Source organism: Hemitrygon akajei, unplaced genomic scaffold (genome assembly GCF_048418815.1).
Source record: "Hemitrygon akajei unplaced genomic scaffold, sHemAka1.3 Scf000104, whole genome shotgun sequence".
NCBI classification, from domain to species: Eukaryota; Metazoa; Chordata; class Chondrichthyes; order Myliobatiformes; family Dasyatidae; genus Hemitrygon; species Hemitrygon akajei.
The window spans coordinates 2,465,956-2,481,992 of NW_027331990.1; the positions used below are offsets into that span (position 1 = coordinate 2,465,956).

The 16,037-nt window shown below is 44.3% G+C and overlaps 1 protein-coding gene across 2 annotated transcripts in view; it reads right to left on the reverse strand.

Moving 5' to 3' along the window:
- The window catches only part of LOC140723190 (uncharacterized), a 93,100-nt gene extending 84,323 nt beyond the window's left edge, over positions 1 to 8,777 (reverse strand). For both annotated transcript variants that reach the window (XM_073037800.1, XM_073037799.1), the window contains exons 1-4: positions 8,614 to 8,777; positions 4,130 to 4,195; positions 3,740 to 3,785; positions 3,017 to 3,134 (exon numbers count right to left, since the gene is read on the reverse strand). In XM_073037800.1, the coding sequence (XP_072893901.1) occupies positions 3,017 to 3,134; positions 3,740 to 3,785; positions 4,130 to 4,188 (223 nt within the window). In that variant the 5' untranslated portion in view covers positions 4,189 to 4,195; positions 8,614 to 8,777. The remainder of the gene's footprint in view (positions 1 to 3,016; positions 3,135 to 3,739; positions 3,786 to 4,129; positions 4,196 to 8,613) is intronic.
- Between the last annotated feature and the right edge of the window lie 7,260 nt (positions 8,778 to 16,037).

Below are 16,037 nucleotides of genomic sequence, written 5' to 3' on the forward strand. Positions count from 1 at the left end.
ACTCAATCTGCCACTTCTCAGCTAAGTTTTGCATTCTATCAGTGTCCCGCTATAACATCTGACAAACCTCCACACTATCCCACACCATTAACGTCTGTGTCATCAGCAAGTTGTCCAAACTATCCCTCCCCTTCCTCTTCCAACTCATTTATAAAAATCACGAAGAGCAGAGGTCGCAGATCAGAGCCCTGAGGCACACCACTAGTCACCAATCTCTATGTAGAATATAACCCGTCTACAACCACTCTTTGCTTTATATGGGCAAGTCAGTTCTGGATCCACAAGGCAATGTCCCCTTGGATCCCATGTCTCTTTACTTCCTAAATAAGCGTTATTTTCCTTATTTTCTCAATAGGCTTTGAATGGCGTATCTTGTCAAATGCCTTGCTGAAAACCGTATACACTACATCTACTGCTCTAACTTCATCAATGCGTTTTGTCACCAAGGTCCTTTTTCCTTTTACTTTATCCGCATTTCTAGAATCACTTCTCTACAGATTAATTTAAGGTCCTGTCCACAGCCCTAGTTATGTGATTCATACGGTCCAGGTTCAGCCCATCACACTGCTATGGCTACTTCCATTCCCAATTTCCCATGATTTCAGACCAGTTCTCCCACTCTCATCCTTGAGCTACGAATTTAACCATCTAATATTCTTGACACTATGGTAATTTGCATTAAAAAATATATAATAACCTGGATTGAAAAATGTAAATCCGATGATGCAGTGTACCTGGATTTTAGGCAGCACTTTATCAAGTTGCCACTCACAAGGCTGGTTTTCAAGCTACGATCCCGTGGTATTACAGGAAAGATTCTACCATGGTTAAAGCAGTGACTGTTTGCTAAGACGAAATGAAAGGGAATAAAAGGAGCCATTTCTTTTTGGCTGCCGATGTCTGATGGTGTTCCAATTGGAACTATGTTAGGATCGTTTCTTTTTGCTTTATACTCCAATGAATTGGATTGTTGAATTTCTGGCGCATTTACCTTCTGATCCCTGTTCATTGTGAGTTAAAGTTTCGCATCGCACCTTATGGGAGATTACCTCCCAGGAGAATGCACGGACATGTGGTTACTGGCACTAAGCATGTGTCCGTGTGCAGAAGGGAAAGAGGGAGAAAAGGCTGTGGATCAGGATTCAATAGTCGGAGGGGCAGTCAGGAGATTCGCTGGACGTGAACGAGACACCCGAATGGATCGTTGCCTCTCGGGTACAAGGGTAAGAGACGTATGGGATCGCTTCGGTGTTATTTTGGAGAAGGAAGGAGAGCAGCGAACTACCTTGGCACTTATATATGCCAATGACGTAGAAGGCAATGCAAAGAGGTGCTGAAGAGAGAATTTAGAGAGCTAGGCAGAATGCTGGGACGCAGGATAGCAATTTCTGTATTGCAAACTGTCCAACGCGCCAGTGCGGATCGATGAAAGATGATTTGCCAGATATTTGTGTGGCTGAGAAGCTGGTGCAGGGGCTTCAGGTTCTTGGATCACTGAATTTTTTTCTGGGTGAGGAATGACTTTGGGAGAAAATAAATGAGTACAGTTGCTATTGCAAGAAGCTACTCAGAAAGCTGAACGACCGGAGGACTTATGCAGTTTGGGAGAATGAGTAAACAAGTGGCAGATGGAATGTTGCATAGGCAATGCGTGTACATGCACTTTAGTAGAAAGAATAAATCCGAAGTATATTTTCAAAAAAAACGGTGCAATTTCAAAATTCAGAGGGGGAGAACGTCTCCAATAGGTAGTGTCCTAGAGCATCCATTTCTACGGGACGAGAAAACAGTGTTCCAGGCAGGAGAAGACATTGGTCAGGCCTCACCTGGGGTACTGTGAGCAGTGCGGAGCTCCTTATCTCAGGAATGGTGTGCTGGTATTGGAGTCGGTACAGGAGAGCTTCACAATAATGATTCAGGGCATGAAGGGCTTAACAAATGACCAGAATCTGATTGATCTACGCCTGTACTCGTTGGAGTTCAGAAGAATAAGGGGTTATCTGATTGAACGATATCGAATATTGAAAGGACTTGATAGAGTGGACGAGACGATGATGTTTCCCGTACTAGGAATCCAAGTCATTGAGTATATTGAAAGCGGAGGTTGGTGGATTTTTGAATAGCCAGTGTGGTAAAAGCAGGAGAATGGGTTAGGGATGTATAATAAATCATCTCTCTCATGGGGACAGTTTGAATGTCTAGTCAAGGATAAAGAACTCTCCGTGCTCCTGTCAGTTGCCTGTGTCCCAGTATGGGACAGTGGGCTCAAGAAGAAGAAAGACCACTTGGACTTTTACCCATCTTAGAAAGGACTAACACAAAGAAGCAGAACCGGAGTGAGATTGGAGGAACACATACCTTGGATGCAGAGTTACATACAGAGTGTGGTGAGTACGTGGAACGCGCTTCCTATGGCGTAGAAAGTGTCAGATACTTTAGGGACATTGAACAAACTCCGGGATGGGCACAGGGACGACAGCTTAAACGAAGGGCTGTGTAGGAGGAAAGGATTAAATTGATGTCAGTGTAGTTAAAATTTCGGCACAGCATCATGCGCCGGAGGGTCTGTAGCTTTCTGTATTTTTCAGGTTGATGATGGTGTAATTTTCTCTTCATTAAACTGACAGCTACTCTCGGCTGTGTTTTCGATCCAGTCTAATTATCTGATCCCCATATGCTTTCCACATTCACAAACCCTACCTTGGAATGTGATGCTACTACTAAACCTGAATTCACCAGGGTTTGTGGATCAGCCCTCTGGACTGCAAACACTCTGTTCCTTCTGGTAATCCCGCCGCTGTTTTCAACTGATTGATGAACTGTCTGTAACCATTCTGTTTCATCTTCATTTCGACAGGACTGGCCGGGCTCTTCTCGAGAGGAAGACGCATGCAGAGACACAGACTGAGTGGCTCTGAAATGTTGCAGTCGCAGAACGGGCAGCTCCCCTACAATAGGGCCGTGACACTCACCGCTTCCTTCTTGATATCCCACCCCATCCCCGCTCCCCACCTACCTGCAGAGTTTTCCCCTCTTGTATAGCTGATTAGGAGCTGCATGAAAGTGTCAACCTTGGGGCTGATGCTGACATCCACGTGTGTTCCAACCCAGACGGATTCTTTGTAACGACGGAGCTGTTGATAGACGATGGTGTTGTTATTCTACTGAGTTGGAAGAGGGGAACGGTGGTGTGAGGCTCAGAGCCGGGCGGAGAGGGTGGAACAAGGTTAATTCGTTATTAATTGGCTGTGAATTAAGTCCCACTCACTAAACTATGTGCATATCCTCCTATTCTCATGTTATCCAGTGAACATCCTACTATAGCTCTTCTGTACCCTTTCCAAAGACTGGACAAACTACCTATACTTTTTACTTTGCTCTTCACACCTTCCCTCCCTGGCTAATGTTGGAGGTAATTGCCTGTAGTCCTTCAGTTGCTGCTGAAACCCCAGTATGAGGGGTAAGGTGTATTTGTGTTCAGACCCAGTGGCAAAGGATCGATGCTATTCACCCTAGTTCCTGATGCTGCGTGACGAGAAGGAAGCTGCTCATGGCTGTTCCTGAAGAATGTGATTTGTGCCAGGCACTGACTGGTAATTGGAGGCACAAATGAAGACGCTGAGTTCTGATACACGACTGGAAACGGGTTATGGGATAGATGAACTGATACGACTGAAGGAGAGAGGGTGGCTCTGTCTGTAGGAGGGGGGGGGGGCAGTGATATTCGTGATCTCATTACCTGATAATCCGCAGTGGTACACAGGACATCAGACCCCAGACAATGACTGAAAGCAGAAACACATTGAGAGAAATAAACAGCTCAGTTCCAACACCTGAATCAGACATCCCTCAGACTTCAGAGGACCGTGGATCATCAGAAGTGAGCCGGCGCAGGTCATGGACTCGGTGAACAAAAAAATAAAACACAAGTGTAACAGGGATACAGTGGGGTGAACCGGGTACATGGGGGGCAGGTTGTTTGCAAGGAGGCTGGTTTGATGACCGATGCCGTGCTGGAGAGCAAAGCAGGGCAAGGATAAGATGCGGGTCTAGGTACAGCTGCGACAGGAAGTGGAGCTGGGCAAGTTATTGGGACAGAGTGACGGATGGAACTTCGCTCAGTCCTTACCTTTCACTCGAGTCAGCCCCAATGACAAGCGAGGCAATCAGTAAGTAGACAGGCAGCATCTTCACCCTGCAGGAAACAGGATCAGTCACCATTTAGCACTTGCCAGTGCCTTAGGACCATTTACAGAGTTGTACAGCCGTCAGCCCTTCTTCCAGCAACACAACTGGCTGAAGATGAACACTCCACAATTCTGCTGAAACTCTCACTCCCCACCTTAAATCTATAGTGTGTTCTATTTGAAAAATCTTATACATCGGAATCGATTCCCAGTGTCTGCGTTATCCATTCTCTCCATCAGGTAGAATACCTTATACAATCTCCTCCGTACTAGGAAAATAAATCCAAACTGTTCAGTGGGGAAAGCGAAGGAAGGACGGCGAGAGAGAAGGCCTAGAAGAAGAGGAAAAGGATGGGCGAGGAAACGGGAGGGGAGAAAATTGCGGGAGGAAGAGACTCATTGTGTGGTTCATAACACGCTTTTCACAGAATCTCTGTATATGAGATAAAAGAATGTGGTAATCGACTTTCACCTGAAAAGAGAAATTCAGTATCTTCCTACAATGGTGTCCCACATTCTACAGTACCCAAACTAATTGTTTTTCCATCTCGCCTCAGGACCAGTGAAGGTTACTGGAATGAAAATGTCACCACTTCCTCTTTACACATCTGGAGTCTGGCCGAAATATTTATTTATTCCAATTTACAGAGTTCCTGTCTTCACACAATACCGTTGCAACAAAGCAAACCGCGTTGCTTGAGATGTCAGTGGTAATATAGCTCACCCGGAGTCAGCTGGACAACATCACCTCCAGATGACAGAGCAGAAGCATGATCCGAAACACTTAGTCCAGCCTGCTGTGTCCCTGGCAACTGGAGAACTCTCCATCTATCTATCTGTCCATTCATCTATGTATGTATGCATCTATCTATACATCTATCCATCTATCTATCTATCCATTCATCTATGTATGTATGTATGTATCTATCTATCTATCTATCTATCTATCTATCTATCTATCTATCTATCTATCTATCTATCTATCTATCTATCTATCTATATATCTATCTATCTATCTATCTATCTATCCATCTATCTATCTATCCATTCATCTATGTATGTATGCATCTATCTATACATCTATCCATCTATCTATCAATCAATCTATCCACCCACCCTACACACACAAAATGCTAGTGGAACACAGCAGGCCAGGCAGCATTTATAAGGAGAAGCTGCCTGTCCTGCTGCGTTCCACCAGCATTTTGTGTGTGTTGTTTGAATTTCCGGCATCTGCAGATTTCCTCGTGTATCCACCCACCCATCTCTTTTTATTTATTGCGATTCTTCTGTCTTTGTTCTGAACTGCTGCCACAAAAAGACACACTTCACCACATACTGTATATAAAGTTCCGGTTGCATCGGCAAAAAAAAAACGCCGAGCAAAATTGGAACGAACCTTTCTCACTTCAGTAATCAGGCTGCCTGGGAATTAAAAAAAAAAACATTTTGGCAGTGAGTTCGTGATTTGAGACCCCAGGATGGTCTTCAGTCTCTTTTTTGTTTGTGGTGGCACAGCTCCGCAATCTGGACATCACCATCGGCAGATCTCTCTTCAGTTAGTAATGATTCTGCATTCGGCACCAAAGCAGACATGCTTACTGTTATCCTTCTTTCATGTTTTCTACCACTCACTCACAGCTACCACCTTGTTGTTAGTGTGAGCAGAAATTTCGGAAATTTTACCTGTGACCACATTACCACGACCCTCTGCGACCTGAGCACAACTGGGCGTGACTTACGACGACACGTAGTCTGCCAACCCACCAGAGATTAACTTAGCCGCACTGTTTGTTGCGTGATCGTCAACCGAGTCTCAGCGTTTAACCTCATCAAGATGAAGAGCACAGTACTCTGCCTGATCCTGTCGTCGTTTGGGTGGGATAAAGACGATATGGTTTTGTTCTTCTGTTTTCCCCAATGACAAAGACCACATCCCCATCACTCAGACAGATTTAGAGAAGAATGCCACCGGGAGGCACTGCTCCGCTCGTCAGTGATGGTAAGACATCTCCTTCATTTCACTCTGCACATAGCCGGAATCAGGACACTGCCTGTTTGGGGATCTGTTCAAAATCACATCTCAGGCTTTTCAAAGCATACTCGCTCCTACTGCTCGGAAAGGACACTTGAATTCCGGACGCTGCTGCAGATAACAGCAAATCATTCTGATTGTTGATATAGGTTACAAGCAAAAATGGACCCTGTACTGATCCCGCTCTGCTCTCCTTGAAACGCTGCTCATGTCCCGGAGACATGAGCCTCTGAGCTCAGTCAATGGCCACTGGCCAACACACAACTCCACTATTTCCATCCCCATTTCATAACTTTCATTGTCAGATTCAGCCTACGGCAGTGCAAATAAAATCCTTTCATGTTTGTCTATACATTTGTTTTGAAATATTTTTGCATATAATTTAAGATGTTACAACCTTCTCACAGATTTATGTTCTGACAGATGGAAAACGTCCAGAGATGACCTTCACTGCAACGTCTAAGAATAATCGGGAAAAAGAAGGGTGAACATCTAACCTATATTACCCCTTCCCCCTGTCCCCGGAAATCGTTGACCCACCGTCACTTCCCAGCATCTGGCTAGTGCTTCTGAACCAATAATCCCCACTCTAGAGGGGTGAGGGCAGGCGGGTCTTAGGTATTCGTTTCATGATGGACTCTTCCTCTTCTGTGCCCATGCATCCTGTCATTTTGCATTCTCGCTTCCGTAACCGCTATTCGGGAAGACTTAAATGTTCATCCGGAATAAAGAAAAGAAAATTGAAGCTTCCATATGGAAAGCTGGAAGAACTTGGAAAAATTTCTGCAAAACATCCAGCTGATACTCAGAAGAAGAATAAAAATCTTAAGTTGTTTTTCGATTTTGTGAACAGCCAGTGAGGGAAACGAAGAGAAAACGTAAAATTAAGAACATACAGACAGCAGTGTATGGATGGGGGTGGACAAGGAGAGCAGAGCGGGGTCAGTGTAAGGTCCATTGTTGCTTATAACCGATATCAACAAATCAGGATGATTTGCTCAGTACAATATTTTTTGTCATCGACAGGTTATTTGCAAATGCTTTGATCCGTACTCATTAAATTGGTTTATAGGTGTTCTGTAGTCAAAGTCTTTCGTGTTTATATATTGCCAAGAAAGTGGATTCGCTCTGCAATGCCGCTTACCACTTTATGTAACTGGTCAATCCCACCATCGCTGTTTGTTGTGTATTGAGATCCTGAACAGAATCCCAGTATTCTACAAGACATTGAGGAGATCAGTTCGAAACACCCGCAATAAACACTGGCACAAAGAGCAAACAACATGCATTCCTGGGCAATGACAAGTTTCGGAGACGGAACACATGTTGGCTGCACAGCTTGTCGCACGATGGCTTTAAACCGGAACCAGTGGTTGGAAGATTGTTTTTAATCTTGACATACATTGTGGAAACTATTGACCGTGCAGGTAGGAAACTACAGTAAAGCAACGGCCAGCACCGCCCGAAGTGGGTAACAGGAGAGCAATGACTTCTTGATTACAGACCCGAATCTCATGCCACGGGGGGTTATCGGAAATAAAGACCCGAAATGCTATGAATTACCAGACCTATTATCACCTTAATTCACCAAGAATGTATTGGTGGATATTTAACAGATATGAGGGAGCGGGGCAGTTTCGCTGTTTTGTCAGAGTCACAGAACACTATCTCTGTGCAAGCTGCTGCCTGTCTGCAGGGCCGATTCCGACATGCAGACATTCCTCAGAGCAACGAGCAGCTTCTCTGCTGAAAGTAAATCCAAATGGTTCGAGATTCCGCACTCACCTTCAACGGCACTTTCAACTGCGAAGTTCCAACAGTAAAATATCATGGTCGCTGTAATTCTGTGGTCAGTTTGTAGTCAGTTTGAAGTCATTCATGTGACTGTGTGTGCGCGATAATGAGTGATTGAGACAAGAGAGAGAATTAAAGAGAGAGAGAGAGAGAAAGGGATGAGAAGAGAGAGAGGAGAGAGAGAGAGAGAGAGAGAGAGAGAGAGAGAGAGAGAGAGAGAGAGAGAGAGAGAGAGAGAGGAGAGAGAGAGAGAGAGAGAGAGAGAGAGAGAGAGAGAGAGAGAGAGAGAGAGAGAGAGAGAGAGAGAGAGAGAGAGAGAGAGAGAGAGAGAGAGAGAGAGAGAGAAATGGGAGACCGGCCCGTAAAACATGGGGCATTTCGAATATCACTATGGTTTAGGGAAGTTCTTCTTCACTGACTGTAGAAACCAACTGCAGAGTGCGAGTGAAGGAAACGACGTCGTTTCTTTTAATCTATTTGATCAATAATAAATTCGGTAATGAACAGTTCAGAGCTCCCGTCTTTATTAAATTCTCCCGATCGTGGAATAAGCTGTAAACGGTCATCTGATTCGGGATTATCGGAGACAACACTTACCACGCTTGTTGAAGCAGGTCGGAGTGCAGTGCGGACCCGGGTCAGTTCAGGTCCAACACACCCTCACCGGCAGCGGAAGGAGAGGGGAGTGGAGTAAATGGAGGAATCACAGACAGGAATAACAGACGCTGCGTTAACCTTCCCCCGCGTTCGCGTAGGGTCTGTCTGTATTTCCGTGTCGATCTCACACTTTTCCTCCTTGCTGATCAAACAGAACCAACAGGGCGGGGCTCTGGCTCAGCGGATCCCAGGTTGCTGATTTGATTGGTTCTGCAGGTTCTAAGCTCCACCCGGTGTGGGAACGGGACTTCCCGGCGCTGGAAGAGATCCGCCTCAAATATTGCACAACTCTCCCGGTTCCGGGGTTCGTCTTTCTGCTGAAATCAAAACAAACACGTCACGCAATTTACCCCCACAGCACATGTGAAAAACTTTGTTCAAAGATTTTCCAAGAGCTTCACGATTCAGGACAATTTATTTGTATTTGTATAGTGGGAGAAACAGTTCAATGGGGGAGATGAAGGAAATATTTGCACCCAGAGGCTGCTACGTTCAATCAAAGAAAAATACTCGTGTGCCTTCGCGAGCGTTCATCTGATCGATTTACATTAATTCAATTGTCCTGGACATTTCTGAACATGCTACTGCGTAGTAAGCCACTCGGCCCCTCATACCTGCTACTCCATACAATAAGCTGATTAAAACTTAGCTTGAAATATGTGCGCTTTCATCCCGCATTCGGCACGTCTATCTCCTTACAGCTCTTCACCCCAACTCCAATCAGCAAATGGTCCTTGAACGTAATGGAACATTTGCTTCAGTTGGCCATTGTGAGAATTTTCAAATACTCACAGAATTTTATAAAAATACATATTTCACAACGCAACAGATTTTAACACCATCAATCGACGAGTTGTTTTGCTACGTCTCCCCTCCCGCTGCGAAACAGGGACACCGTTCCTTCCTTTATTATGCAGGGGGAGAAAGCCTGTGTTATATAGAAATACTCTGCGAACGAGTAGTTTTCGGGATACTGCAAGTATGTAGCTTTATTGATAATTTGCTAAACGCTTGAATGCTCGGTAGAAGTTGCAGATGCTTTTTTGCTCGTGAGGATTGCTGCTGCTTATGCGTGGGAGGGGGGAGCTGGTTTCTAACATTTTACTGTCATTCTTTGAGACAGTAATCTGTGTTCGGTGAATGTTTGCGAAGAAAAAAATATAAATTCAGGAAGTATATTGTAAACAAATCTCTGACAGTAAATGTACCCATTGAACCTATTCGTTGACAACTTATTGATCACTGAGACAAAACAGTGATATTGGGTGCTTTGAAACAAAGATATGAATTAAATATCAGTAGCTGAGTTATTCTCATCTCAATTCCCCACAAATATTCTGACACTGTCGATGTGTTCAAGTCGTTTCTTTGCCCACTCCCTGCCTCATACGCGCCTTCTCGAACATTTCGTAAACATGAAATACACAAAAAGCTGCAAGAATTCATTTGATCAGGCTGCATTCGTTCATGGAAAGTGAACAGCCGATGTTGGAGGCCGATAGCTTTCATGGGCTGGAAATGAAGCGTGACGCTGCCAGATTGTTGACTGATTTCGAAGCTGCGGGTTGTTGTTTTTCTGTGATAGTCGGAGCTCAGGGTTTGTGTGTAACTGGCTGCCTGCCCCGGCAAATTCCACAGAACAGGGAGAGGCCGTCCTGTAAAAAAGACAAGTCTAATCGGTTCGAGAAAACACTGACGTTCAGATGTGAACATAGTCGCTTTAATCTTGTATTCAACCATTTCTGCTGCAGCAAATTACCACTTGAACCTGTATTGAAGAACATAACCAAGGGTCAATTTATATTTAAATTAGACTCGAAACATCTGGAGGGGCTTTAAAGAGAATTTTCCTGACTCTTCTAAATAAACCAGCTCATTGCATTCTCAGCAAAGACACTTCTCAAAATAAATAAGATTGCTCATGGTATTCAAGCTCCAACTTTTCCCAGATACAATCGCCATTTACCTTTAAAATGTTGTTGATATAAGGGAGCGTCAGTGTGAGGGATGATGGGGAGAATGAGGATGAGAGAAATTCTGAAGTTGAGGTTTAGGGAAAGTGGAGAGTGAGGTTGGTGGCGAGGAGAAGTGAAAGGGAAGGGTGAGGGGAGAGCGCGCGCGAGGATGTGGAGGTCGAATGTAAAACGAATCTGAGGGCATGGAAGTGGCTGGGAGGGGGAGGCTGACTGACACGGGGAGAGTGTGCTGTAGTGCAATGCAGAAGGACCAATATGATTGAGAGTCAGTGTGAACGGGGGAAGAGATGTTGGGTATACGGACGCAGGAGGATGCATGTGAGTTTGAGTGTGAGGGAGTGGTCGAGTTGGAAAGTGATAGTGATGGCGAGGATCCAGGGTAGTGGTGGGTAGGGAATGCGTTGGAGTGCTGTGGATGAGAAGAAGTTGAACATTGAGAGTGGAGGGTGAGGAATGGAGAGCGAGACGGTAAGATTATGGAGAGGAAGAGGGAGGGAGATTTTGTAAGGGATGGAGGACAGTGAGAGAGGTGTAGACATAGGCAAAGTCGACGAGGTAGAGCGAAGAGAGAAGAGAAGAGAGAGTATGAGACAAAAGGTCGCAGACGATGCGATAGAGGTAGAGAAAGGGGAAAGAGCTGGGACCGAAGGGGGTGTGGAGATAGAGAGAGGAGGGATAGAAATGGGAGAGGTGGGAGAGGCTGTATAGAGAAGTCCATGAGGTTTAGATGGAACGCATTTGAAGAAAAATCGCAGCATGTTGTGAGACACATGAGGTTATAGTTGGTAATTTAATCTCTATATATTGACTGGGACTCCTAGACCACAAAAGGCATACAGTTAGTCGACTGCGTTCAGGAAGATTTCCTTCGTCAGTGCAGAGAAGTCCCATCCAGAGACTGTGTTATTCTAGATCTCCTATTAGCGAGTAAGACAGGTTTGGTGAAATAAATTTCTTTAGGGCAATACTTTGGATCCACTGTACATAATTCATTTTAATTTCACAGTATCTATGGGAAAAGACATTGTGGCCCCCAGGACTGCAGAAAAGGCAATTTGCATGATGAACAAAAGAACCGGCAAATGTGGATTTGAACAGATTGTTTTCTGGCAAAGGTATACTTGGAAAGTGGGAGGTCTTCAAAAGAGAAATATAGAGAGTGCAAAGCCAGTATGTCACTGTCAGAATAAAAGGAAATTGGATGAGGTTTAGCGAGCCTTCATTCTCAAGAAATATTGAGGCACTGCTTAAGGAACAAAAGTTGTATGGGAAGGAAGGGAGGAAGGAGCAGTTGAGGTACTTATGTAGTTTAAGTTATTCAAGAGCAATGTATCTAGAGAGCAGAAAAAATAAATATATTATTTTCCTAGCAGACAGTATAAAGGATATCCCACGAGGATTCTATAAATATGATCAGAGTAAAAGGGTTTCAAGGTACAAGATTGGTCCTGTGGAAGTTCCGAATAGTAATCTATGTGTGGACACAAAATAAATGTGGAAGATCACGGGAGGCGGTCATAAAATTAAAAGTGGGAACATGCAGAAGTAAAGCCGTAAGTCCTATCTACTTTACAGAGAAGTAGGCCATTTCTGAGGGTGGATAAATCTCCAGTTCCTGCCAAGATATCCCCTGGACTCTGTGGATGGCAAATGCAGAATATTTGCGGGCCTTAGCAGAGAAAATTAAGTGCTTTGCGATAGATGATGCATCTGAAGATTGGAGGATAGCAAATAGATTCACAGAGTCAGAGATATAGAAAAGTACAACACAGGAACAGACTGAGCGGCCCATGCAGTCCGTGCCGAACCATTTACAATGACTTCTCCATCGAACTGGAACGGCACCACTGCTCTCCATATCCCAACCATCCATTAGGCCATACAACATTCTCTTAAAGGTTGAAATCGCTTCCATGCATCAGCTGTGCTATCAACTTGTACCACACGCTCACAACCCTCTAGGTAAAGATATTTACCTTCGTCATTCACTTAAGCTACTTACATTTCAACCTTAACCCATGACTGCTTTTTGTAGTCCCATCCTACATTCCTGGAAAACCGCTTGCATTTGAGCTAATAATTTGGTATACCACGATCAGATCCCCTCAGTGCTTGCCCTTTCAAGGAATAAAGTCTTAATCTGTTCCAAATTCCTTTATAACTCTGATCTTTCAGGCCCGGCAACATCCTTGCAAATTTTATCTTTAATCGCTCAATGTTATTTTCATCTATCCCAGGTAGGTAGGTGAAGAAAATTGTACACGAAACTCCAAATTACGCCTCACCAATATCGTACCAATATCTACAGAACTTATACATAACATTCCATCTCTATTCACTAGCATGTCTTATGAAGGACAATGTGCCAAATGCATTCTCATCTTCTTGTGACGGCACCCTACCATGAATTCCCGAACTCTATTCCCAGCTCCATTTGTTCTAATACACTCCCAACAGTTCATTGTTTAAGATTTAGCTCGGTTGGTCCTAACTATGTGCACCACCTCGCACATATCTGCACTAGATTTCATCTACCTTTTTTATCCGCTTGTTCTACTCGATCCAGATCCCGTTGCAAGCCTTGATAGCCTTCCTCATTATCTACTACACCCCCATCTTGGAGTTATCCGCAACTCTGCTGTCCAGTTGACCACATTGTGATGCAGGTCGGTAACGTAGATGACAAATAACTGCAGGCGCAGGACTGATTAATAGGACATGTCCTACTACTCAGTGGACCATGCCTTTAATCCGTAATCTGTCTATGATTAATGAAATAGTTACATGTCGGATCGCTTCATAATACACTCAAAGATTTCGCGCTACTGATATCAGGCTCAGTGGCCTATAATATCATGGGGTATTTTTAGACACTTGGTTGAACACAAGAGCAACATTGGCTGTCCTCCAATCCTCTCCTACCTGATCTGTCACTAAGGATGATGTAAATATCGCTGCTGGGACGCCGAAATGTTTGCATTCGCTTCCTTCAGGTCCGTAGTAACACGCTGTCAACCGTAATGCACACTACTTTGCGTACATCTCCTCCTCTGTAATCTCTACACAGTCCACGAGGTTGATGTCGCTTTGCCTGACTTTAATAATCCGTGCCTGTCTCCTGAGTAATTACCGCATCAAAATGTATTTAGTTCTTCATCATTCCATTCAGTTTCCCACAGGTAATGCCATCTAATATTCCAAAGAACCAATTTTGTCCCGGGCTAACCTTGTGCTCTTATTATATCCGTAGAATACCTTTGGCTTGTTTTTTAACCACGTTTTCTAAGGTAACCTCATGACTTCTTTTAGCAGCCTGATTTATTTTTTAAGTATTCTCCTGAATTTCCCATGGTCCATAAATACCTCATTTGGTCCTACTTGTCTGGATCTGCTAAGCATCTCCTTTTGCTTCTTCGCAGAGGTCTCAATATCTCTTAAGAACAAAGTGCCCTACACCTGTTAACATTACCTCATATTCTGGCAGGCACCTATGATCTTTGTACTCTCAGAATTTTACTTTTGAAGGCCTGCCAGCTGCCAAATAGACTTTTGCCAGAAAACAGGCTGCCACAATTCCTACTTGCATGTTCCTTTCTGATACCATCGACATCGGACTTCCTCCAATTTAGAATTCAAAACCGCGGAGCAGACCTATCTTTATGTGTACGTATTTCTTTTGAAACTAAAGGCATTGTTACCACAGTTTTCCTTTGCACAAACTTCCGCTACCTGCTCTGTCTCTTTCCCTACTGGCAGACCAAGTACTGCACATTCTCTCGTTGGAACATCTCTGTACTAATTAAGATAACTTTACAGAAAACCTTCAACAAACCATATCCCATTAGGCAATTTGAAATATGTTGGTCTCTCAAAATGAACCAGGAAGTGGTAGGTCAGCGAAACTGATACTAACAAAAATAATTGCAATGAACCTCATTGCAAGGCATTCTGAGAGGCCGAATATATAACGTTTGTATAGTGAAAGATTGATCAGGAATAGTCGCATAGCTTTGAGCGGGGCAGGTCGTGTTTAACCATTCTTATATAATATTTCGACAATGTTAATCAAAACGTTTAATGCCAAGGCAGTGGACAATCCACAAGCTTCTGGTTGAGATTTTGTCCCATGGGAAGTCGGTCAAGGAAGTTCAGTCGCTTGGCATTTAAAGTGAGACAGTGAATTGGATACGAGACCAGGTTGGCTAGATCGCCACTCTTGCGGATTACACGAACTTAAAGCGTGTAGAGGAAAGAGAAGAGGACTTTCAGAGATTGCAGTGGGATCTGGACCAATAAGGTGACACTGCCCCCCTGATAACAATTTTCAATCAATTTGACACTCCCTCCTTGGTGATCAGTTTGAAACGGGAAATTAATCCATACCCGGCTCCCAATTTTAAATCAGCATCCCACTTACGCCCTACTGATCAATATGAAACGGAACGTCATTACCGACCTGTCGGTCAATTTCATTTCAGTGACAATTTTCAGTCAGTTCATCTGTATTTCATTTGGAGCCACTCTTAACATCGTAAGTATTTGTGACCGTGGATCGATGGTGCCGATTTTCAACCAGGCCACTAATCCTTCCCTCGTGAAAACTTCTGGCAAAATGGAGTAGACGACTGTTTCCGATGGGGTGTGCATCAAGAAAAGCTACTTATGGCATGAAGCCCACTGTTAACCACAGCCGTCGGGGCTTCTTGTGTCAACAGCTGCCCAGAGGGAATGTCAATAACCTCTTAATGTTGCTGTGGGGGTAAATTGTGAACGTGTTTGCTTAGATTTCAGCAGAAAAGGGACACCCTGTACTGGGACAGGGGCGCGATGCTGCAGCTGAAAATCGTCCTGCGCCGCAGGACCCCGTTCCGACACAGTGTGGAGCCCAGAAACTTCCAGAACCCAAGCTGGATCAAATCAGCAGGCGGGGATTTGCTGATTTAAGAGGAGAACATCCACCTCGTTGGTTGTGATGGAAGAGTAAGGAGGGAAATTGTGAGGTAAGAGGTAAGAGTAAATTGTAAGAGTAAGGAGGGAAATCCAGACATAATCTACTTGGCACCTCGAGGGAAGGTTAACGCAGAGTTGATGTTCCTGTTTGTGTTTCCTTCATTACTTGCCCTAGTCCACTCTCCTTCTGCTGCCAGACATGTTCCGGTGAGAGTTTATTAGTCATGAACTGCGGCCATCTATATTTACACGGCTCATTCGGACTACTGTATCTCGAATGAGTGACGGAGAGTTTATCACCGAATAGTCTCGAGAGCCGCAGCTCAGACAGTTATCTCTGAGTGGAAGGAGCACAGCGGTCTGAGTTTGGTCCGGTTCAACATCCGAATCAGGTGTTGTCTGTAATTCTCCAGAATAGTGAACGTATACAGCGGGGTT